The 24,883-nt window shown below is 38.6% G+C and overlaps 1 protein-coding gene across 1 annotated transcript in view; it reads left to right on the top strand.

Annotated features, from left to right (window-relative positions):
• ME1 (malic enzyme 1) overlaps positions 1-24,883 on the top strand; it is a gene marked incomplete at both ends in the record, with an annotated part of 152,148 nt that overhangs the window by 6,089 nt on the left and 121,176 nt on the right. Inside the window, 2 exons of the mRNA XM_080700509.1 lie at positions 18,237-18,370; positions 22,266-22,415. Coding sequence (XP_080556635.1) covers positions 18,237-18,370; positions 22,266-22,415 — 284 coding nt within the window. The remainder of the gene's footprint in view (positions 1-18,236; positions 18,371-22,265; positions 22,416-24,883) is intronic.

Below are 24,883 nucleotides of genomic sequence, written 5' to 3'. Positions count from 1 at the left end.
CATTTGGGAGGCTGAGACCAGAGGATTGTGGTTCGTGGACAGCCTCAGCTACTTAGGACCCTGTTTCAAAATAAAGAATAAAAATTTGGGCAGGAGGTATAGCTCGGAGGTCCAGTGCCACTGGGGTTCCATCCCCAGACCCGAAAAAAAAAAAAAAGAAAAGAAAAGAAAAGAAAAAGGTTAAGATGTGTACAGAGGAAGGACCATGTGAAAAGGAAGATGACAGTCTCTAGGTCAGAAGCCATCTACAGGAGAGAAGTCCCAGAATAAAACCAACCCTGCCAGTACTTGACTTTTTTGGACTTCTAGGCTCCAGACTGAGAATTAAGTTTCTCTTATTTAAGCCATTTCAGTGGTGGTACTTCAATATAGCAGACTTAACAAGCTAATATACCTATGTAAATAAAGCAAAAGTTCCATGTTATGGGACTTTTTCTTGCTGTGTTTAGTACACTTTAGTAGTATCTATTCTATTTCACGTTTTAAAAAATGTTGGCCTGTGTTTACAATTGAATTATAATCCATAGTTATGATTTCTTTTAGAGGTGCTTTTGCATATCTAGAAGGATTATTATAGAGTAGCTTTGTTTTCTGTGTTCTTAGTAGCTGCACATAGGGCTCTAGTTTGCCTTGAAGGGCCTAGCCTCCTTTGTTTTTATATCTACATGTCAGGATTGAGTTATCTTTTTAAAATTAATTAATTAATTAATTTTATTTTTTAATTTTTATTTTTTATAAGTGGAATTGAAAGTGGTGTACATCTAGGTTGTGCTTCATGCCCTTCCTCCTCCATTTCCCTTCCCCCCTCCCAATAGAGAGTGTCCAGATTAACCATGTTATATTTATACTATTACACATATTCGTATGTAGCTCCTCCATTGAACAACCTCAGCACAGAAAGAGAAGGGACATATGTTTTCTCTAATATGCACAAGCTAGGGAGTAGTGGTAATACTAGAGGGACTCCAGATGATGGAGGGGAAATCTCAGCAAAGCTTGAATGGAAAGATAGGAGAGGAAGAAAGATTGAGGTATCTTTTTAAAAAAATTTTTTTTATTGGTGCACTGTATTCATACATCATAATGGGATAAAAAATTTTTTTGTAGACATACATGCATACATCGCCCAATTAGCCCCTACCCGATCCCCACCCCATTCCCTCCCCATCCCTCCTTCCCATGCTTGGCTTAGTGGTTGACATCTAGTATTGTAGCAATTTATCCAAAATTAACAATGATAATCTCACATAACAGCTTCATTTGTCTGATACCAAGCTTTTGATGACTTAAAGATAACATTTCAATATTTCTTTTTGTTTTTTTAAATTAAAAACTATGCGTTCATTTTTGGAATGATCATCATCTAAGAGCAAGATTCTATTCTCCATGTGGTCTAATCGGTTGTTTGTACTTTGAATTGAGGCCTTTACTTCATTAATTGCATCCTTTATCTCTTTTTGGCTCTCTCTGAATTCTTTTCGAAACACCTCTATTATTTCTACAGTTATTTTCCTGATTTGATCTTCTAGAAATCTCTGAATTTCTGTTTTATCAGGTTCTGATGTTGTGGGGTTGTGGGCATTCATTGCTCCACTGTTATTACTCTTTTCCCATGATTTCGGAAGTTTGTGCCTTCTCTGGGTTCTTTCCTTGGGTCACTATGACTTCACTTAAGGTGCTCTGGATCTCGAGTCTGTGGTATCTCAGTCCCCACTACTCCTTTACTAGGTTGTATCGCAGAGTCTCAGACCCAGGGAGTCAATCGAGGCTGCTTTAGACCATGGGGGGGGTTTGCCAGATTGGGCGTTCTCCTATGGTGTGATATCTCTGCCACCGCCACTCCCCCACTGGGTCAAGTCCCTGGGAGTGCAGTACTGGGATTTCTTCTCTAGGGGCCGCAATTTGACTCACCGTTGTTGAGTGTGCTGATGGAGCTGTAGTGGACTCGGTGAATTCGCTGCTGCTGCCGCCAGTGGCAATATGGCGTTGTTGTTATGCCCTCGGCCGTGAGGCTGGCGTATTTCTTCTCCGGTTTTGAGCTCCTCTCTGAGTCCCTGCAGAGTGTGCTGAGCTCAACCACTGGGAGCTTTAGATGCTCCCTGTGCCGAAAAATCTGCCGAATTCCTCCCGGCTGATCCATAGCGGCTCACCTTGGCTCGCTGGCTCGCTCCTCTCTGGAGCCTGGTGGGCTGTTGAGTGCGTTGGTCTGTAGCCGTCCAGTGAAATCACTGCTCCCGCCGGCAGTAAGGCGCTGCTGCTGCATCCTCGGCCATGAGGCCGGCGTATCTTCTCTGTGGCTCTGAGCTCCGTTTTGAGTCCCCCTCCTCTCTGGGGCCTGGTGTTGCAAGGGCTGAGGTATCTTTTAAATCAAGAATTTTGACCTGGGAATGGTGGTGCATGCTTGTAATCCCAGCATTTGGGAGGCTGAGTCAGGAGAATTGTGCAAGTTCGAAGCCAGCCTCAGCTATTTAGTGAGGCCCTTTGCAAATCAGTAAGACCCTGTTTCAAAATAAATAGTAAAAAATAGGGCTGGGGGGTGTCACTCGGAAGTAGAATGCCCCTGGGTTCTATCCTCAATACTGAAAAAAAAAAAAAAGAATTTTGAAATTATGAGAACATTGTTATCAAGGTTGTTAGGTCTGGCTTGTCAGCAAAATGCTAAGTACATGCTTTTGGGCTAGTAGCCAAAATAAAACGGAAGCTTGGTTAATAAGCATCGTTGGTAGACCTTTAAATTTTTTATTGATTTAAGATCTTACCAATATTCAGTCTTTAAAGATAGTATATATATAAACTGGGAGTGGTGACACGCAGTACTGTATGTAATCCCAGTGCTTGGGAGGCTGAGACAGGAGGATTGCAGGTTTGAAGCCAGCCTTGGCAGCTTATTGAGGCCCTTAGCAACTTAACTAGACCCTGTTTCAAAATAAAAATGAAAAGGGCTGGAGGAGGAGGTTACCTTAGAGGTAAAATATTCCTGAGTTCAATCCCTAGTACCCCCCACAAAAGATAGTAGATATAATAATGACATAATTTTGACCAAACTTATTTGTCATATCTATAAATGTAAATGAGAATAACTTATCTACTAATAAAAATATTTTATATTGTTCCACAGAGTACAAATGATAGTGTACATGAAAAACATATCCAGAATAGAATGTTAAACAGGCTACAATAAAGATATGGAAAGTTGCAAATCTCAAGAAATCTCTGGCTGATCCTGACATCAGACAATGCAGAGTTTATGTAAAACCAAATTTCAGTAGTATAAACAACTCTTTATACTGCAGAAAGGTACAATTCTGAGTGAAGCTATGGAAGTTACAAATATGTACCAAATAAAGGAGCTTAATATAAAAGTGTCAATGGTAGATTTTTTTGGGGGGCTGGAGGTGGAACCCAGGGGCATTCGACCTGCAAGCTTTATTTTAAAACAGGGTATCACTGAGTTGCAAAGGGCCTCACTAAGCTGAGGCTGTCCACAAATTGTGATCTTCCAGTCTCAGCCTCCTGAATGCTGGGATTACATGCATGTGCTACCACTCCCAGCTTACAATGGTAGATTTTTAAGTTCTATCACAAAAAAATTTTATGGGCTAAGCCGTATCATAATTAGCACAAATTAGCCATTTACAATATATAACATATTTTCTTTTCTTTTTTTGTAGAACTGGGGATGGAACCCAGGGACATTCTACCTCTGAGCTACACCTTCATATCTATTTTTTATTCTTTTTTTAATTTTTAATTTTTTTTAGTGATACTGGGGGTGGAACCCAGGGGCTTTCTACCTCCAGGCTATACTCCCAGACCTATTTTATTTGGAAACAGGGTCTCACTAAGTTGCCGAGAGCCTCACTAAGTAGCTGAGGCTGGCTTTGAACCTGTGCGATCCTCCTGTCTCAGCCTCCCAAGCGCGGGGATTACAAGCGTGCGCCACTATGCCTGGCTTCTTTCTTTCTTTCTTTTTCTCTCTCTCTCTTTTTTTTAATCAAGGTCTCACCGGGCGTGGTGGCGCACCCTAGTAATCCCCGCGCTTGGGAGGCAGAGACAGGAGGATCGCTCAGGTTCAAAGCCAGGTGCACTGGCTTAAGAGACCCTGTTTCCAAATAAAAAAATATAAAATAGGTCTGGGAGTTTAGCCAGAGATAGAAGGGTTTCCACCCAGTACCAAAAAAAAAAAACACCAAAAAAAAAAACCAAAAAAAAAAAAAACCAAGGTTTCACTCACTAAATTGTGGAAGGCCTCACAAGTAGCTGAGGCTGGCTGTGAACCTGCAATACTCCTGTCTCAGTCTCCCAAGTACTGGGATAATAAGTATGTGTCACCATACCCAGCGTACATATTTCAAAACATGTTGTATGTGATGAATATATGTGGTTTTTATTTGCCAATTAAAATTTATTTTAAACATTAAAGTTTAAATAAAAATTGCTTAAAATTTTTATTGAATTTTTTGTGCATTGTAATTATACATCATAGTGAGGTTCAAAGTGACAAATGCATACATGCATGTAGTAATCATTGTATGTTTCTCTCCTGCCTTAATACAGGGTACTAGAATTGCAGGTATGAGCCATCACACTTAACTATTTTTGCCAATTTGATAGTATTTGTCTTTTTGTGTGTGTGTGTGGTATTGGGGTTCCTGGAAACCCTTCTACCTCCAGGCTACACTCCCAGTACCTATTTTATACTTTATTTGGAAATAGGGTTTCTTAAGCCAGCACAGCTGGCTTCGAACCTGCATGATCCTCCTGTCTCCGCCTCCCAAGCCTGGGGATTACACCAGGCAATATTTGTCTTTTTTAACTTTTGTGTTTAGACTATACTTATGCAATTACTGATGTTTGCATAGTCTTACATTTCATTAGGTATCTGTTTCCTTTGAATTTCATTCCTCTACTTATTATTATTTTTTTGTTCTTGATACTGGCAATCGAACCCAGGGGTGTTCTACCTCTAGGCTATACCTTCAGCCCTTTTGTTTTTTTATTTAGAAACAGGATCATGCTAGGTTGCTGAGAGTCTCACTAAATTGCTGAGTCTGACCTTGAACCTATAATCCTCCTGACTCAGCCTCCCAAGTACTGGGATTACAGGTGTGTGCCATCATGCCTGGCTCCTGCAATACTTTGAAAATACTATTTCTCTTTCTCTTTGTCTCCCTTATTTCTGATGAATAATCTGTAATTGTTCAAATCACACACGCAGTCATTTTCTCTACATGTTTTACAGATGTTTCTTTGGTTTACATTTTTCCAGCATTTTGAATATAATGTTTATGTTTTTGCCAAATTTGGTTAAGTTTTCAGCCGTTTCTTCCCTCCAAGTATTTTCCCTTTATCCGGATTCTCCTTTTGACTCTCTGATGACACCGATATTAACTAGGACAATACCAAAAGGCCTAACATTTGGGTACATTTTTTCATTCTTTCCAGTTTATTAATTCCAAATGATCCATTTTCAAGTTCACTGGCCTTTCCCACTTTCATCTCAATTCTGTTCTTGACCCCATTCAATGAATATATTATTTTAGTTATTGTATTTTTCAGTTCTAAAACTTCCATTTGGTTGTTACAGCTTTTATTTCATGGTCAGTGCTTTCTTTATATTCATTTCAGAGGATTTTGCTCTTGTTGGTTATAATAACTGACAAATGGTTATAAATATTTTAGATAGTCTTACAAATCCATTGTATACAAATAAAAAGATACAAAAATATGAAGAGTATGGATTTGTGTGTGCCAGCTAGCTGGGCCATTCTTCCCACTGTTGATGCAGTTTCCTTCCCTATGCATTCTTGAAGAAGCCAAGCTCTTCTGCCTCAGGGTTTATATTGTTGCTGCTCCTGCACCTCCACCCTTACTCCTACTTTTCATCTGATGAACTCCTATTCTTCTAGAAGTCCTTCAGCTCTCATTTTAACATCACTGCTTGGTAAACTCTTTCCTTATACCTCCTAATTTAAGTAGCTCTTAAGTTTTTCCTTTTTTCTCTCCCTGTACTTATCACAGGTATTATTTTATAGTTATTTGTAAAATACCCTGTTCAACTCTCTAGATTGTAAATTTCATGAGACCAAATCATACAGACAATGCCACTGTTTCCTTGGTACAGGACCTGTAAACAGTCACTCAATGCATATTTGTTGACAAAATATTTGGTGAGTGTGACAATTTTGTATCTTTGAGTGGGTCATGGGGGCACCCAACCATTTAAACAATATTTGGGGAATGTCTGTGAGGATGTTTCTGGATAACAGTAATATTTGATTTAACTAAATCAGATTGTCCTCCCTAATGTGGATGGGCTTTATCCAATCACTTGAAGGTTTGACTAGAACAAGGAGACTGAGTAAGAACAATCTTCTTTGTCTATCTTTGAGCTGGAACATTGTTTTTCTCTGCCTTTGAATTTGAACTGAAATAACAGCTCTTCCTGCATCTTGAGCCTGTTGGCTTTCAGACTGGAACAGCACCATTGGCCCCTCTGTATTTCTAACTTGCCAGCAACAGATCATGGGACTTTTCATGTTCTCCCCAATTATAATATTTTTCTTATAATGAATTTCTGCATATATATTTTTTCTGTTTTCCTGGAGAACCTTGACCAATATAATGAGCTTCACAACCCCCAATGGAATAGCTATAAAAGAAGACAGAAAATCTCAACTGTGACTCTAAGACAAGAAAGCCATCTTGTGGCATTTCTGGGAATATCATATCAGAGGTATATAGCTTTTGTCAATCTTAAGCATAGTTCTTTGCAACAGTTCTTAACATATTTTGTATCAGAGTGCCCTTTGGGAGTTTGATGAAGCCTGTGACTTCCAAAAGTAATAGTCTAATTGTTATTATTGTTATTTTTTGCAGCACTGGGGATTCAACCCAGGGCTTCAGGCATGCTAGGCAAGTACTCTACCACTGAGCAGTACTTACTGCCCCAAGGAAATAATTTTATTTAATTAATTAATTAATTACTTTATTTTTGGTGGTACTAGGGGTGGAATCCAGGGGCTTTCTACCTCCAGGCTATACTCCCAGACCTATTTTATATTTTATTTGGAAACAGGGTCACACTAAGTTACTGAGAACCTCACTAAGTAGCTGAGGCTGGCTTCGAACCTGTGTGATCCTCCTGTCTCAGCCTCCCAAGCACGGGATTACAAGCATGCACCACCACGCCCAGCTAACCACGCCCAGCTAAGGCAATGATTTTAAATAAACAGTACACACAGTGCTACAAAGGAAACAAATGATAATGAAATACATATATCAAAATATTAATAATAAATGTGTGATATTATATGTTTCTCTTTATTAAAAACTAATATAAACTGGATTTGGTGGTGGTACATACCTGTGATCCTAGTACTTGGGAGGCTGAGACAGGAAGATCACAGGTTCATGGCCAGCCTCAGCAATTTATTTAAGTCCTCTCTAATTTAGTGATAACCTTTTTTCAAAAATAAAAGATAAAATTTAAGTCTGGGGGTGTAGCTCAGAGGCAAAGTATCCTTAGTACTCCCCTCCATATACATACAAGACTGATACAGCCAGCAATAAACGTCAATATACTAATAAATTAAATATGGTCAGCATTAAGTAAGATAGATTTATTTATTTATAGAATGATATCACTTTGTTACTGAGGCTGGCCATGAAGCCCTGGATTTAAAGGGTCTTCCTCCCATCTCAGGCACTCAGTTAGGGCTATAGGACCTGGCTTAAAATTTTTTTTTTTTTTTTTTTTTGCAGTACTGGGGATGGAACCCAGGAGCGTTCTACTTCCGAGCTACACCCCCAGCCCAAGTATTTATTCTTTGAAATAGGGTCTCACTAAGTTGCGGAGGGCCTCACTAAGTAGCTGAAGCTGTTGGGGAACTGTGATCCTTCTGTCTCAGTCTTCCAAATGCTGAGATTACAAGCATGTGCCACCACACCAGGATAAAATTTTATTCATTCATTCATTCATTCATTCATTCATTCATTCATTATTCATTCATTTATTTAGTGGTACTGGGGGTGGAACGCAGAGGCTTTCTACCTCCAGACTATAGTCCCAGACCTATTTTATATTTTATTTGGAAACAGGGTCTCACTAAGTTGCTAAGAGCCTCACTCAGTAGCTGAGGCTGGCTTTGGACCTGTGCGATCCTCCTGTCTCAGCCCCCCAAGCACAGGGATTACAAGTGTGCGCCACCAACACCCGGCTATAAAATTTTATTTTTAAAAGAGATTAGTATGAAGGTTGTTTGGCATGACTAGCCTGTATGCCTGTTAATGTTATTAAATAAAACCTAACTGTACATCTAAAACTACTATATTATTAAAGTAATGGTGGACACAAGTGGTATTTCAAGATGAATGCCACAAATGTGATATACCAATAGATATGTAATAAAATAAATGAAATGTGATATAAAAATATTTCTGTTATGAGAAAGACACAGAGTGCTGTTATTTTTCTTATTTATTGCTTTCATTTGTAATGGAAGGGAATGCTAAATTTCATAGAGTTGGTAAAAAAAGATGTCCATGTTTAGGGACTCTTTAGTTATTCTTTAGTTATTCTTTGAGGATCTGTGATCAGGTCCATGAATAGATTAAGAGCCTTTGTTTGGGGAGCTAAATTGTTTCTTCACAAAGGTTCTGGCTTGAGTTTTTAAAAACAGATTTGTTAAATTCAGGGACTTTAAAAAAAAATGAAAAATAAGGGCCAGGTGTGGTGGCGCACGCTTATAATCCCAGCGCTTGGGAGGCTGAGACAGGAGGTTCACACAGGTTCGAAACTAGCCTCAGCTACTGAGTGAGGCTCTCAGCAACTTAGTGAGACCCTGTTTCCAAATAAAGTATAAAACAGATCTGGGAGTATAGCCCGGAGGTAGAAAAGTCCTGGATTCCACCCCCAGTACCCTACAAATACACACACACACACACACACACACACACACACACACACACACAATGAAGAATAAGAATCAGTTTTTACTTAGCACTTTTATATCAGTGACTTAATTTTTGGACTTACTTGTACAATAAGCATTTATATAATACTATATATAAGGTACAAAAATGTCTTGTTTCTCATATCTTCTCTTAACCTAGTGAGACACACATAACATATACTGTGTTTCCAGTAAATTTAGAACAGGAATTGAGAAGAGTTGTCATTTAACCCCAGATACTTGTTCAAAATCACAGTGCTAAGCAGTATCTACTTTTTGATTCAAACTTGGGTCTAAATCCAAACAATATACTCATCCTTATGAGGTTGACACACATTCATGTTAATTTAGTTAGCATTTTTGTTGCTGTGACCAAAATACTTGACAAACAGAACTTAGAAGAAAGGTTTATTGGTCTCATGGCATTAGAGGTGTTGCCTGCTTCAAGGAAGAAACTGGCATAGGAAAAGTCACTCTCACCTCTTGGTGGCCAAGGAGGGAATGCGGGAGGAAGAGACAGACAGACAGACAGACAGACAGACAAGGACAGATACAGACCCCATGGAGTTCTATTTAGGAAATTGTTGCCTGTGCCAATATCTTTTTTTTTTTTTTTTTTTTGCTGGTCTGGGGATGGAACCCAGGGGCGTTCGACCACCGAGCTACACCCCGTCCCTGTTTTTTATTCTTTATTTTGAAACAGGGTCTCACTAAGTTGCAGAGGGCCTCACTAAGTAGCTGAGGCTGTCCGCAAACCCTGATCCTCCGGTCTCAGCCCCTTGAATGCTGGGATTACAAGTGTGTGCCACCATGCCCGGAACCTGTGCCAGCATCTTGAAGTGTTTCTCTTATATTTTATTTTAGTTGTTTTAGAGTCTCCTGTCTTACATTGAGGACCTTGGTATATTTTGAGTTGCCTTTTTTTTTTTTCTTTCTTTGGTGGTACTGGGGTTCCTGGAAACCCTTCTACCTCCGTGCTACACTCCCAGACATATTTTATATTTTTATTTGGAAACAGGGTCTCAAGCTAGCGAGGCTGGCTTCGAACCTGTGCGATCCTCCTGTCTCCACCTACCAAGTGCGGGGATTATAAGCGTGCACCACCACACCCGGCATTGAGTTGACTTTTGTACAGAGTGAGAGATAGGGGTCAAGCTTCAATCTTCTGCAGGTAGATATCCAGTTTTTCAAGAACCGTTTGTTGAAGAGGTATCTTTACTATATATTTTGATATCTTTGTCAAGAATCATTTGACAGAAAATGGCATGGATTTGTTTCTTAGTTTCACTGGTTTACATGTCTACCCTTGTGCCAATGCCATGCTGTTTTTGTTACTGTAGCTCTGTAGTATATCTTGAAGTCAGGTTTTATGATCTTCTAGCATCGCTCTTTTTCCTCAGGATTGTTTTGGCTATGTGGGGTCTTTTGTGCTTCCATGTGAATTTTATGTTTTTCCAGTTTTGTAGAGGATGTCATTTAAATATATATATATATGGTACTGGGGTTCCTGAAAGCCATTCTACCTCTGGGCTACACTCCCAGACCTATTTTATATTTTTGAAACAGGGTCTCTTAAGCCAGCGCGGCAAGTGTGCAGCCACCATTCCCAGCTGAGAATGTCATTAATATTTTGATGGGGATTGCATTGCATCTGTAGATTGCTTTGGGTAGTATGATCATTTTAGCAACATTATTTTTCCCTTTCAATGAACGTGGAAAGTCTTTTCATCTTTTAATGTCTTCAATCTGTTTTTTCAGTCTTTTATAGTTTTCATTGTAGAAGTTCTTCATATCCTTAGTTAGGTTTTGTGTGTGTGTGTGTGTGTGTGTGTGTGTGTCTATTGAGAATAGGATTACTTCCTTGATTTCTTGTTTTGTCAGAATGTCATATACACGAAAAAATACAGCCTTTTGATTTTGGCTTCTTTTGCTTAACATACTGCACTTGAAGATGATCTGTCCTTCATATATCAGTAAGTTATTTTTTTCACTCTTGAGTAGTATTGTAGTTTATGATTGTACTTTAGTTGTTCTAGCCTATCCATTCATTAGTTGAAGTTTCAACTTTTTTTCTTTTTTGTAATTATAACTTTCCACTTGCTTCTGTGCTTTTTAAACCTTCCTTATTCACTTTTCTGCTTGTCTTTGAAATGCACAATGGTAAGCATATAGTAATAACAAATTATTAATTCAGTGTATTTTTGCTGATTGTCTGTGAAGTACCAAGTACTATTCTAGACACTAGGGATATACTAGTAGAACAAAAATACACAACCATCTTTATGTTAACATGACAGTGGCCTTAAACATTTACATTAATAATTTGTTACAATAAATTATTTACACATGTATAGATTGCTTATAGATATTTTGTGAGGTTTTTTTTTTTTTGCAATTCAGTAGTTTGACACCAAACTACTGAAGTTTATAAGAAATATTGAAGATGGTTAGTTCAGACTATTCTATATGTTTTGTTTTTTGGATAAATTTCTGATAAGGTACTCTGGACAAAGTTTCTTTCTTATGTTTGCATACAAACTTTTAATACAAGCCCCTTTGTAATACTCATTTCTGCTCAATAATGTCAGATTTCTTAAGAAGATATGCATAGACTAATTATTAGAATCCAGAATGTTAGTTGTCCTGTTTGCTTCTCCTAGCAGAGAGATAGCTTCTCGTTCTGCTAAGGATATAGTCCAAAAGGTGTTTTGTTTCTGTATTTTCATGGTGCTGGGGTTTAAATCTCAGGTTAGCTCATGCTCGGTAATCACTCTGTCACAGAGCTATAATCCCCAGCCCAGGGCTGAAAGGTTTTTGTTTGTTTGTTTGTTTATTTATTTATTTATTTATTTATAATTTTTTATTTTTGGTGGTACTGGGGTTTCTTCTACCTCTGGGCTACACTCCCAGACCTATTTTATACTTTTTATTTGTAAACAGGGTCTCTTAAGCCAGTGAGGCTGGCTTTGAACCTGCGTGATCCTCTTGTCTCCATCTCCCAAGTGCGGGGATTACAAGTGTGTGCCACCACGCCCTGCCTGAAAGGTTTTTAAAGAGTAGGGAAAGTAGCTGGGCTTGGTGGCACATGCTTGTAATCCTAGCATTTGGGAGGCTGAGACTGGAGGATCGTGGTTGGTGGGCAGCCTCAGCTACTTAGTGAGGCCCTTTGTAACTCAGTGAGACACTGTTTCAAAATAAAGAATAAAAAATAGGGCTGGGGGTGTAGCTTGAAGGTAGAATGTCTTTGGGTTCCATCCCCAGTACTGAAAAAAAAAAAAAAAAAACTAATAAAAGGAGGAAAATGGAAAATCATGTTGAACCTAGAGTGTATGAGTGTGCTGTTGAGAATCAGAATTATGGGTGGTCTGGAAACCTAATATATGCATAAGCTCCAAATCTTTTAACTATATGAAAGACTTCAGTAAAAATCAAGTGAAAGTTAGATTTGAGCCAGGCATGGTACATGCCTGTCATGTACATGCTTGTCATCCCAGTACTTGGGAGGCTGTGACAGGAGGATCGCAGGTTCAAGACAGCCCCAGCAAGTAGTGAGACTCTCATTAACTTAGCGAGACCCTGTTTCCAAATAAGAAATAAAATTGGACTGGCATGTAGCTCGAAGGTAGAATGCCTCTGGGTTCAATTCCCAGTTCCACAAAAATAAAAAAAAAAGAAAGAAAAAAGAAAGATCTGCATACATACTTTGAGTTCATCCTTTGTTGGGTATACCCTGCAGAATAATACTAAGGTAAAAATTTTTTGGAACTTTTGTTTTTTGGTGCTAGGGATTGAACTCAGGGACATTCAAACTCTAAACTATACCCCAGCCCTATTTTATTTCTTATTTTGAAACACTTCTAAGATGCTAAGTCTGGCTGCGAACCTGTGATCCTTTTGTCTCAGCCTCCCAAGTGCTGGGATTATAAGCATGTGCCATCATGCCTGGATTGAAATGTTTTCTGAAAAAATTTTTTTTTCTCTAACACACAGTCTCACTAAATTGCCCAGGCTGACTTCTAACTCTTGATCTTCTCACTTCAGCCTCCTGAGTAGTTGAGATTACAGGCTTGTGCCACTGTACTAAGTTAGAAAAATTCTTTGAAACATATTATACTGTTAAATTTTAGGTATAATTGACCTATTTATAAATTTATACAAATATATCTATTAATATGCCTCCGTTAAAGTAAAAACTGGTTCATTCATTTATATCATATATATTTTAAATATTCAGGGATTCTAAGATTTAAGTTTACTTTTTTTTTTTTTTTTTTTTTTTTTTTTGGTGGTACTGGGGATGGAACCCTTTTACGTCCGGGCTACATTTCCCAGACCTATTTTATATTTTATTTGGAAACAGCCAGTGAGGCTGGCTTTGAACCTGCATGATCCTCCGCCTCCCAAGCATGGGGATTACAAGCGTGTGCCACCACGCCCGGCTATTTGTTGTTGGTTTTTAACTCATAAAGAGTAACAAAAGAATATGAACCTGATCACGGAATTATTTTACTTTAAGTTGACCTAGCTTTCCAGATTTCTAAGCCCTAGAAGGAAAATTTGGCCAATAATGTTTGGGAGTTTGTAGTTCCTAAATATCAAAGGATAGCAAATGGTTTCCAGATGGCATTAACATTTACATAGCATCAGAAATGGGAGACCCATTAGAATTAGGAATCAATTTGGGACTAGACATGGGAAAATTTCTGTAAAAAGACTAACTATAGCAGTAAGTGATAGTTAAATGCCATGATCAAATGAACCAAGGAACATACCTCTGACAACACAACCTATTTAGACCCTATTTTCAGAATATTGTTTTTTGTTTTTGTTCCTACACTGGGGATTGAACCCAGGAGGGTCACTCTACCACTGAGATACATCCCCAGCCCTTCTTAATTTATTTTGAGATAGGATCTCACTCAGTTGCCCAGGCTAGACTCGAACTTGTGCTTCTCCTGCCTCAGGCTTTTTCTAAGTAGCTCATAATCACAGATGTCTACCACCCTGGTTGGCTAGAATATAGACATTTTAATAGGTAGATTTTCAAGGCATAACATCCAGAAGATTACTGTTTCTTCACATATATGTATATAATTTTGCCAGTTTAACTTTAGCTTAGCCTTTTACCCCCTCCCATTTATTTATTTATTTGCCATACTAGGGATGGAACCCAGGGGCATTCTACCTCTGAGCTACACCCCCCGCCCAACTTTTTTATTCTTTATTTTGAAACAGGCTCTCACTGATTTGCAAAGGGCCTAGGTAGCTGAGGCTGTCTTTGAACCCGGATCCTCCTGTCTCAGCCTCCCGAATGCTGGGATTAAAAGCGTGAGCCACTACGCCTGGCTCCTTTTTATTTTTTAGTCAAGGATAAATTAGTTGTTTTCTTTCCTTTTCAACTATATTGGTGTATGTAATTTTGTTTCATCTTAAGGAGTTACTTTATTTTTTGTGTTTTTTTATTGGTGCATTGCAGTTATACATCTTAATGGGGTACAAGATGGTGGAGGCATATATACACACATCAAAGGAGTTACTTCATCTACAGTAAATAAGTATGTCTTCCATTTTATAGATTGCCTTTTCACACAAGTATTCCTTTCTGATTGCTTTAAAATTTAGAAGTAATTTTATCAGAATGAATATGCTAGTCAGTTTCCTGAGTGACAATTTTATAGTTTTTAAATAATGTTAATGTCTCCAGAATTGAATTTTTAAAATTGTAGTCATACTTTTTTTTTTTTTTTTTTTTTTTTACAGTACAGGGGATAGAACCCAGGGGTATTGTTCCTCTGAGTTACACCCCCAGCCCTATATTTTAGTCTTTTTTAATTTTTGAGACAGGGTCTCACTGAGTTGCGAAGAGCCTAAGTAGCTGAGGTTGTGAACTGCCATCCTCTGGTCTCCACCTCCCGAATGCTAGGATTACAAGAATGCACCACCCTGCCCAGCTTGTAGGCATACATCTTAATGGGGTACAAGATGGCAGAGGCCTAGATGCACACATCACCCAATTAGCCTTTACCCAATTCCTGCCACTTTCCCTCCCCCTCCCTCCTCATGTTTGGCTTATTGCTACTAAGCCAGAATTGAATATTTAAAATTTTTGGTTTCTTACATGCAATAAGTTACTGAGTTCTGATTGTCAGGTGTTATTCTAAGTGCTAGAGAGGAAGCAGTGAAAAATATAGTCAAATCCCTTGACCTCATAGAGTTTGCCTTCTGCTGTGATTACACAGGCCACAAATAAAATAGCAAATATCAGGCAGAGTTCAGGCACCTCCAGGTATCTCTTGGTGCTGGCTGGAGCTCCTAGGCAAAGGACTGGTGTATTGTACTGGGTCTGCTGTTCTCTAGATATCCAGAAGAGGGTGATTAGACCACAGAGAGTTGGACACATTGGATTATTCTGTGGCAGAAGGGCCATCCTGCTCTCTACCTGTACTCTATCCTTGCACTATACTACTACACCCAGCCTATACTCTACCTCTGCACTCTACCACTGTACAGATAGTGGAGCTTCAGAGCATCCTGACAGAATATGTAACAGTGGGAGCTTTTGTAGGCATGAGAATAGCTGAAGTGGAGAAAAACATCTTGGAACTAGATTTCAGTTCTGTTCTTAGCATGTGGAGACCTTATGAAAATTCAAAGTTGGGTATAGCTTCTTACATGGAAAGTTCTGGAGCCACTGGTCCCAGCTAGCTTTTGCAGGCAACTCAGAAATGCACGGGGCATGGAGGGCAGTCATCCAGTGGACAAATTTATTCGTCTTTCTTTAGTGTGCCCTCCCGATGCAGGAGGCTGTTTAAACATAGACTTTCTATCAGGGAAATGGAGTAATGGACCCATGTCTTTAAAAGATTAAAAGAAATAGAGGGTTCATCCACTGACCTCTTTCACAGTTTTCTGGAACTGTTTATTTTCATTCCTTACTAGTTGGGGACTTCCATCTCACTCTAGGATGAACCATCTTGTTTGTTCTTCTCCCCAAGTAATAAACCTCACAAGGGATTAGGAATCACTATTCTGCTATTACAAGAAAAATTTTCAGGAACACAGGGGAACAGCTGTAGAACTACTCAGTAGAGTTAGCAAACATGTTCCTATCCATTCAAGCTGTCTAGCAATAGCAGTGGTCACAATATGTAAACTGGAAGGTCTGAGTCCATTTGGGCTGCTATAACAGTACTATGGACTATGAAGCTTTTTTTTTTTTTTTTGCGGGTTTGGGGATGGAACTCAGGGGCATTTGACCTCCGAGCTACACCTTCTGCCCTATTTTTTTATTCTTTATTTTGAGACAGGGTCTCACTAAGTTGCAGAGGGCCTCACTAAGTAGCTGAGGCTGTCTGCGAACTGTGATTCTCCAAGCTCAGCCTCCTGAATGCTGGGATTACAAGTGTGCGCCATCATGCCTGGCTGACTATAAAGCTTAATAAAAGAAGGAATTTATTTATTTCTCACATTTCTGAAGGTTGGGAATCTCAAGAGCCAGGTACTACAGATTCATTGTCTGGTTCATAGATAGCCATCTTCTTGTGTCCCTACATGGCAGAAGGGACAGAGAAGCTCTCTAGGGTTTCTTTTTTCCTTTTTTTTTTTTTTAATGGTACCAGGGATGGAACATCCAGGGCATTGTACCTCCGACCTCTGAGCTACACCACAATCCTCCGGTCTCACCCTCCCAAATGCTGGGATTAAAAGCATGTGCCAAGCCGGGTGTGGTGGCGCACGCTTGTAATCTCCGCGCTTGGGAGGAGGAGACAGGAGGATCACGCAGGTTCGTAGCCAGCCACGCTGGTTTAAGAGACCCTGTTTCAAAAAATATAAAATAGGTCTGGGAGTGTGGCCCGGAGGTAGAAGGGCTTCCAAGAACCCCAGTACCCCCCCAAAAAAAAGAAAGAAAGAAAGAAAGAAAGAAAGAAAGAAAGAAAGAAAAGCATGTGCCACCATGCCTGGCCTCTGGGGTTTCTTTTATAAGGACTCTAATTGTTCCCCAGAAACCTCATCTCCTAATGCCATTGCCTTGTGAGGATTTCCACATATGAGTTTTGAGGGGACACAAACATTTCAACCAGTATACCAACCATTATATCATGTTAGCACGTATGCCAAGCCCAAAGGAACAGCAATACAGGAGTCAAAGAAGCTTCTTGAGCTTTAATAGCTCCAGTGGGAACCCACTACCTCTCTAAGGGGACTTCTGATCCCAATCTACCAGATAATTTGCTCCCATTAATGACTACAGGGGCTTACTTGCTTTTGCTTTCTAAATTATACCCTAGCAAATCTCTTAGGTCTATCCTGGTTTTTCCACCAAACAATCATTTCTATTTTACTTACTTGGTTTTTTGTTTGTTTGCTTGTTTTTTTTTTGTTGTTGTTTTTTGTTTTTTGTTTTGCGGTACTGGGGATGGAACCTGGGCACCCTCTGAGCTAACTCCCAGCCCTATTTTTTTTTTTTTTTTTTTTTTTTTAGTTTTGAAATGGTCTCAATGAGTGTGAAGGTCCTTGCTAAGTAGCTGAGGCTGTCTGTGAGCTGCGATCCTCTGTTCTCCGCCTCCCGAATGCTGGGATTACAAGCGTGCGCCACCACGCCTGGCTTGCTTACTTGTTTGTAAGCTTCATAGTTTGTTGCTACTATTGTTTTATACAGTCCGTGTTCATGTAAACAGGTCATATAGCATAGATATAATAATAGATCCGTAATAGGTGAGTCTGGTAAAGCTTTGGGCAGAGAAGAAAGACATTCTTGACCATGTATCATGGAAGCATAAAAACGTGTGGTGTGTTCAGGCAATGGGGCTAAGTTTTGTGTTGCTAAGAGTAAATAAAAATAGTAACGTAATTTGGGAGGGGAATGTTGGAACAGATACCTCAGAATTACATGAGGCATTTCATTTCCTAGAGATAGAAGCACAAGCCACAGCTGACCCATTCATGTTCATAATCTTAACAACTCTTATATAACTACTATTTTTATATTTATTGACCTTAATGGTTGTGTCTTCTTTTACTTATGTGTCTTCAAATAGTTTCCTCCCATCCATTCTCTTAATTTTATCCTAACAATTTGTAAGTGTCACAAATCTGAAAATATGGCATTCTAATATTTGTAGATAAGGAAATGGGAATGGAGAGTTTACATGATTTATTCATAGTTGCATGGCTGTGCTTACAGTGATGCCAGATCTTCTGATTTTTAATTTCATGTCCTCATTGGATTTTATTTGTGTGTGTATGTGTGTGTATATATAAATTATCGTGCTTTTTTAATAGGACTTGGCTTTTACACTCGAAGAAAGACAACAATTGAACATTCATGGATTGCTGCCACCTTGCTTCATCAGTCAGGAGATCCAGGTGCTTAGAGTAGTTAAAAATTTTGAGCGTCTGAACTCTGACTTTGACAGGTAAATAATGTTCCTGAATGTGATTTTTATATTTCTCTTATGAAGTTCAAATTTTTAGTAATTTAAACAGGTTAGCCAACTTTAAGGAGAATTTTCTTATGAATACAATTTTTGTTTTAATTTACTCTCTAGGAACATTAAATTAATTAATTTTTTCTAAATTGTATTTTCAGAGAGAATACTCTTCCCTTTTGATAAAATTGTTACTGTAAAGATAAATTATAAAAAAAAACACTTTTAAAAAAAATTGGTGTATTGCAGTCATAAATCTTAATGGAGTATAAGATGGTAGAGGCATAAATGCATACATCACTCATTTAGCCCTTCCTCAATTCCTACCCCATTCCCTCACCCCTCCCTCCTTCTCATGTTTGGCTTAGTGATTGACTTCGATATGTTTGTGAATGTACATCATGTACATTAGAGAATTTTCTTCTTTCCTCCCGTCTGCCTCAATTAGGTCGCCTTATTTGCTCTTCTGTAATAGTTTCTCCTTCTTCGTCTAGAGTTCCTCCTCTGATCCATTTCTCCCTAGGTTCCACATATTAGAGAGAACATCCAATTTCTTACTTGTGACTCACTAATCTTACTTAGCATAATGTTCACCAACTCCATCCATTTTTCTAAAAATGACATAATTTTGTTCTTTATGACTGAATAAAATTACATTGTGTACTTACCCCATAGTTTTGTATCCATTTATCTGCTGATGGGCATCTTGGCTGATTCCATAGTTTGACAATTTGAATTGTGCAGCTGTAAACATAGATATGCATGCATTAGTTTGATTGTTTGGTTTCCATTCTTTTGGGTAGATACCCAGAAGTGGTATTGCTGGATCATATGGTAGATTTGTTTCCATTCTTCTGAGGATCCTCCATACTGTTTTCCAAAGTGATTGCACTAATTTGCTGTTTCACCAACAATGCATTAGAGTTCCCAATTTTCTACATCCGCACCAGCATTTGTTATTTGAAATACCGCTCTTAATAGACCAAAACAGGCTCAAAAAAACTTTCAGTCAGACTTTAAATACATTGTAGGTGAAAGGGCAATTTTTTTTCAGCTGTTAAGCTTAGTTTGAACACTGCTTCAAATTTAAGTCACTTACTTTGTTTCACATTCATTGTCTTTATTTTTACAAAGGTAAAGGTAACATTTTTCCCTGCCTCTTAAATTAACCCTCCCTAGTGGTGTCTACTGTAGTCCTACAGCAATTTCTGTGACCACTGAGGCTTTCTTGCTCTCTGCATTTTGCTCGCTGCTTTTTGCTCTACCCTTCTTTCGTATTAAGGACTGAACCTCTAAAAATATCATTTGTGGGGTAAAGAGGATAATCACTATTTGAAAATATTATTGTGACCCTAACCAACAGGATCTATCTATCTATCTATCTATCTATCTATCTATCTCCATCTTTACTAGAAGGGAGGTAAATATTAAGGCATTCATCTTACTGGATGCCCCTTACTCATGTTGAGGAATCTGCTTTACTCAAAGTCTACCAATTTAAATATCAGTTTCAGCCAGGTGTGGTAGTGTACGCTTGTAATCCCTGCGCCTAGGAGGCGGAGACAGGAGGATCGCGCAGGTTCGAAGCCAGCCTTGCTGGTTTAGGAGATCCTGTTTCCAAATAAAAAAATATATAAAAAATTGGTGTCTGGGAGTGTAGCCCGGAGGTAGAAGGGTTTCCAGAAACCCCAGTACCACCAGTAAATAAATAAATAAATAAATAAATAAATAAATAAATAAATATCAGTTTCATCAAAATATCATTCTCATCCAAAACCACCTTTGCAGAAACATCCAGAATAGTGTTTGACTATACATTTGTGTACCTTATCTTTTATGGAATGTCCCATTACAAATTCAAATTTTAAAATCTAATTCCCAGTGTGTTAATATTTAGAATTTTTTTTTGGACGGGGTTGGGGATGCAACCCAGTGGCATTTGACCTCCGAGCTACACCCCCTGTCCTAATTGTTATTCTTTTTTTGAAACAAGGTCTTACTAGGTTGTGAAGTGCCTCACTAAATAGCAGAAGCTGTCCATGAACCACGATCCTCCAATCTCAGCCTCCCGAATGCTGGGGTTACAACCGTGCACCACCACGCCCGGGTAGAAGTGGGGTTTTTGAAAAGTGGTTAGGTCCAAAATTTGAGCGTTTTGAGTAGAATGAGTGTTCAGCCTTTAGAGCTGTGAGAAATGTGTGCTGGGCGTGGGTGTGGTGGCGCATGCTTGTAATCCCCGTGCTTAGGAGGTGGAGACAGGAGGATCGTGCTTAAGAGACCCTATTTCAAAAAAAAAAAAAAAAAAAAAAAGGTCTGGGAGTGTAGCCCAGAGGTAGAAGGGTTTTCTTATAGCCTGAGCTAAGAAGACACTCTCCCAGCCAAGTTGGCATATACAATTAACCTTCCCAAGGCTGCCCATTGTCAATTTGACAATTGCTATGGTATGAATATCTGTGCATCCCTATTCCCAAAATCATATGTTGAAATCCTAATCCCTCAGGTAATATTAAGAGGTGAGGCCTTGTGATTGGATCATGGATGGGATTGCTGTCCTTATGATAGGCCCCAGGGTGCTCTCTTGCCCTTTCACCATGAGAGGAAGCAGTGAGAAGGTGCTCAGCATAGCACAACATGTGGATGGCATCCTGATGGGCGCTTGTGAGAGGAGAGGTCACAAGACAGGATGGGAAGCCAGAGAATGGGGGAGGGAGATGCACTCTTGTTCTTATAACAATTCAATCTTGAGAAACCTAACAGGGTTTCCATGAGCACTAACCAATCTCTGCGAGGACAGCTTCCCCAGTGACCTATCTATCTTCATTTAGACCTCACCTCTTAAGGCTCCACCAACTCCCACATCACCACAGGGGACTAGCTTCCCAGTACCCTTGGAGGACATACTGAGATGATACCTAAACCATAGCAGAAAATTAAACCAAAAAGGCTAGTAAGGTTGAGTACAATTTTATAAAATTCTTTTTAGTTATACCAAGCAGTTTGAGTTTATTCTATAAACTATTGAAGATAGTAGTTAACCTAAAAAAAGCTTTTATTTAGAAAGAAATCGGATGGTCTCCCTAATATGTGGAAACTAGGGAGAAAAAGAATCATAGGAGGAACTTTAGACTGAGGAGGTGAAACCATAGATGAGTAAATAAGGAGGCCTAACTGGGGTTGATGGGAGGGGGAAGAGAAAAATTCCCTAATGTACATGATGTACATTCATAAACATATCAGAGCCAATCACTAAGCCAAACATGAGAAGGAGGGAGGGGAACAGAATGGGAGGGGGCAATTGGGGAAGGGCTAAATGAGTGATGTATGCCTCTACCATCTTGTGCCCCATTAAGATGTATGACTACAAGGCACCAATAAAAAAGAAATAAAGAAAGAAAGATAACTCTGGGTCAGAAATACCTCTAGGCAGAAAATAGGCTTTTAAATGCAAATAGGAAGAAAAATTCTTTGAGCTTGCCTACCTTAGTTACGTTTAAGGTGAGTGCTACCTTCCCTAACTCATTTCCTGTTTGTCATTTCTCTTGGTGATTCAGTACTACAAATTAAAGGATAAAGCTGTTCTATTTATTTAATGTTTAAACTGTATATGCAGTGATATTTTCATTTGTCTTTCATTTTAAAATAGGGATAAAGTTTCTTCAGGTATTGAATAAAATGTCATTTAATCAATGATTTCAGTTCATGAATGATAGTAATCAAGTGTATTGTTCCTAATTCTTTAAAGTTTTTAAGAATATTTTGAAATTCTTTTTGATCAGATGTTTTTTAAAAATACATTTGGTTGAAAATGTGCAAGTAGCTTTGTAAGCAACTGCTTCATGACTTAGATTCATGATTTAGATCTAATTATGTCCAATCTTCACAGGTATCTTCTCTTAATGGATCTTCAAGATAGAAATGAAAAGCTCTTTTATAGAGTGCTAATGTCTGACATTGAAAAATTCATGCCAATTGTTTATACTCCCACTGTGGGTCTGGCTTGCCAGCAATATAGTTTAGCATTTCGGAAGCCAAGGTATGTAAACTTCTATTTTAAATACAACTTGTATTTTTACTTATTTTTTGGTAAGATTTTTCAGTAATTAAAATTATTTTTATTATTTAGTTTTATAATTATATATTTATGGTATATACTCTGATGTTTTAAACATGTATTTATTGTGAAATGACTATCGGGATAATTAACAAATGTATTACCTCACATGTTTATCAGTTATTTCTGGTGAGAACACTTAAATGCACTCCCTCAGCAATTTCAAGTATATAAACCATTAACTCTAATCACCTTGTTGTATAGTAGACTTCTTAAATTCATTCCTCCTATTTAACTGAAATATTTTGTTTTCTAACCAACATTTTCCTAGTTTTATACTCACCTCTCAGCCCCTGGTATCCACATTCTACTCTCTGCTCTTATGAGCCTATTTTTAGATTCAATAGAAAGTAAGATCAAGGCAGTATTTGTCTTTCTGTGTTTTGCATCTTTCACTTAATACAATGTCCTCCAGGTTCGTTCATCCATGTTGTCACAAGTGGCAGGATTTCCTTCTTCAAGGCTGACCAGTATCCCATTGTGTATATATACCACATGCTCTTTGTCTATTTATCCATTGACATTTAGGTTAATTCTATACATTGGCCATTGTGAATGATTCTGCATAATGAACATGGTTATGCAGATACCTTGTTGGCATACTGATTTTATTTCCTTCGGATACATATCCATAGTAGGATAGCTAGATTAAGTTGTAGTAATGTTTTGAAATTTTTGAGGAATCTCCATACTGCTTTGCATAATGGTTAGATTACTTTACATTTTCACCAGCACCATTGAAGTATTCCCTTTTATTCACATCCTCAGAGCAGTCAGTCTTTTGTTTTGATAATGGTTACTATAACAGGTGTGAAGTGATTTCTCATTTTGTTTTTAATTTTCATTTCTTTGATGATTTGGGATGGTGAACACTTTTTCATATATCTTGGCCATTTGTGTCTTACTTTGAGGAATGTCTGTTCAGAGTTTTGGCCATTTTAAATCTGTTTGTTTTCTTGCTTATTGAGTTCTTTACATACTTTGGATTAACCCCTTATCAGATGTATTGTTTGCAAAAACTTACCCACTTTTTTTTTTTTTGTGGTACTGGAGATGGAACCCAGGGGCATTCTATCTTCAAGCTACACACCTCATTCCTTTTTTTTATTCTTTATTTTGAAACAGGGTTTCACTGAGTTGCAAAGGGCCTCACTCAGTACCTCAGGCTGTCTGTGAACCATGATCCTCCTGTCTCAGCCTTTCAAATGCTGGGATTACAAGCATGAGCCACCACGCCCGGCATTACCCACTTTTTTGTGGTACTGGGGATTGAATCCAGGGGCATTCTATCTCTGAGCTACATCCCCAGCCCTTTTTAAATTTTCTTTCTTTTTTTTTTTTTTTTTGAAACAGGGTCTTGTTAAATTGCTGAGCCTGGCCTCCAGCCTGTGATCTTTCGGTCTCAACCTCTCAGGTACTGGGGTTACAGGAGTTGACCACTGTACCCAACTTGCCATATTAATTTTTTCTTTTTTTTTCCTTTTGTGGTACTGTGGATTGAGCCTGGGGCATTCTACCTCTGAGCTATATCCCTAGCCCTTTTTTATTTTAATTAATTAATTTATTTTTGCGGTACTGAGGATTGAACCCAGGGGGATTCTATTTTCAAGCTGCAACCCCAGCCCTAATTGATTTATTTATTTTTTATTTTTTTGTGGTACTAGGGGTGGAACCCAGGGGCTTTTCTACCTCTGGGCTATTCTCCCAGACTATTATTTTATATTTTATTTGGAAACGGGGTCTCACTAAGTTGTTGAAAGCCTCACTAAGTAGCTGAGGCTGGCTTCGAACCTGTGCAATCCTCCTGTCTCAGCCTCCCAAGCACTGGGATTACAAAGGTGCACCACCACGCCCAGCTTTTATTTTTTATTTTGAAACAGGGGCTCACTACTTACGAGGCTGACCTCAAACTTGAGATCCTGTCTCAGCCTCTCAAGTACTGGGATTACAAGTGTGTGCCACCACACCCAACTTCCTTTTTTAATTTTTTTGTTTTGAAATAGAGTCTCACTAGGCTTCTGAACAACTTTCTAAGTTGCTGAAGCAGGTCTCAAACCTGTGATCCTCCTGTCTCAGCCTTCCAAGTCCTGGGATTGCAGATGTGCACAACCGTGCCCAGTGTTGTTGTATTACTTTTCAATGTGTATATTTTGTTGAATTTTTGATAATTTTGAAATTTTTTATTACAGTGACTATCATGGCTTTACCTATAATTATAAGAGAAAAAACTGTTTGAAATTGTGTTTATGGCATAATTTTGTCATAGAAAGGAAAATTGCTAGTGTATTTGGGTAGTAATAGATCTTTTAGGTATCAGCATATAAACTGTTTTAATTTCCTTTTTCATTGCTGTGCTAAGATATGTGAAGCTGGATAACCATCCAAAGAAA

Source organism: Muscardinus avellanarius (genome assembly GCF_963383645.1).
Source record: "Muscardinus avellanarius genome assembly, chromosome: 8".
Taxonomy (NCBI): Eukaryota; Metazoa; Chordata; class Mammalia; order Rodentia; family Gliridae; genus Muscardinus; species Muscardinus avellanarius.
The sequence above is the reverse complement of the archived record's forward strand: the minus strand, read 5'-3'. Positions and strand labels throughout refer to the sequence as shown.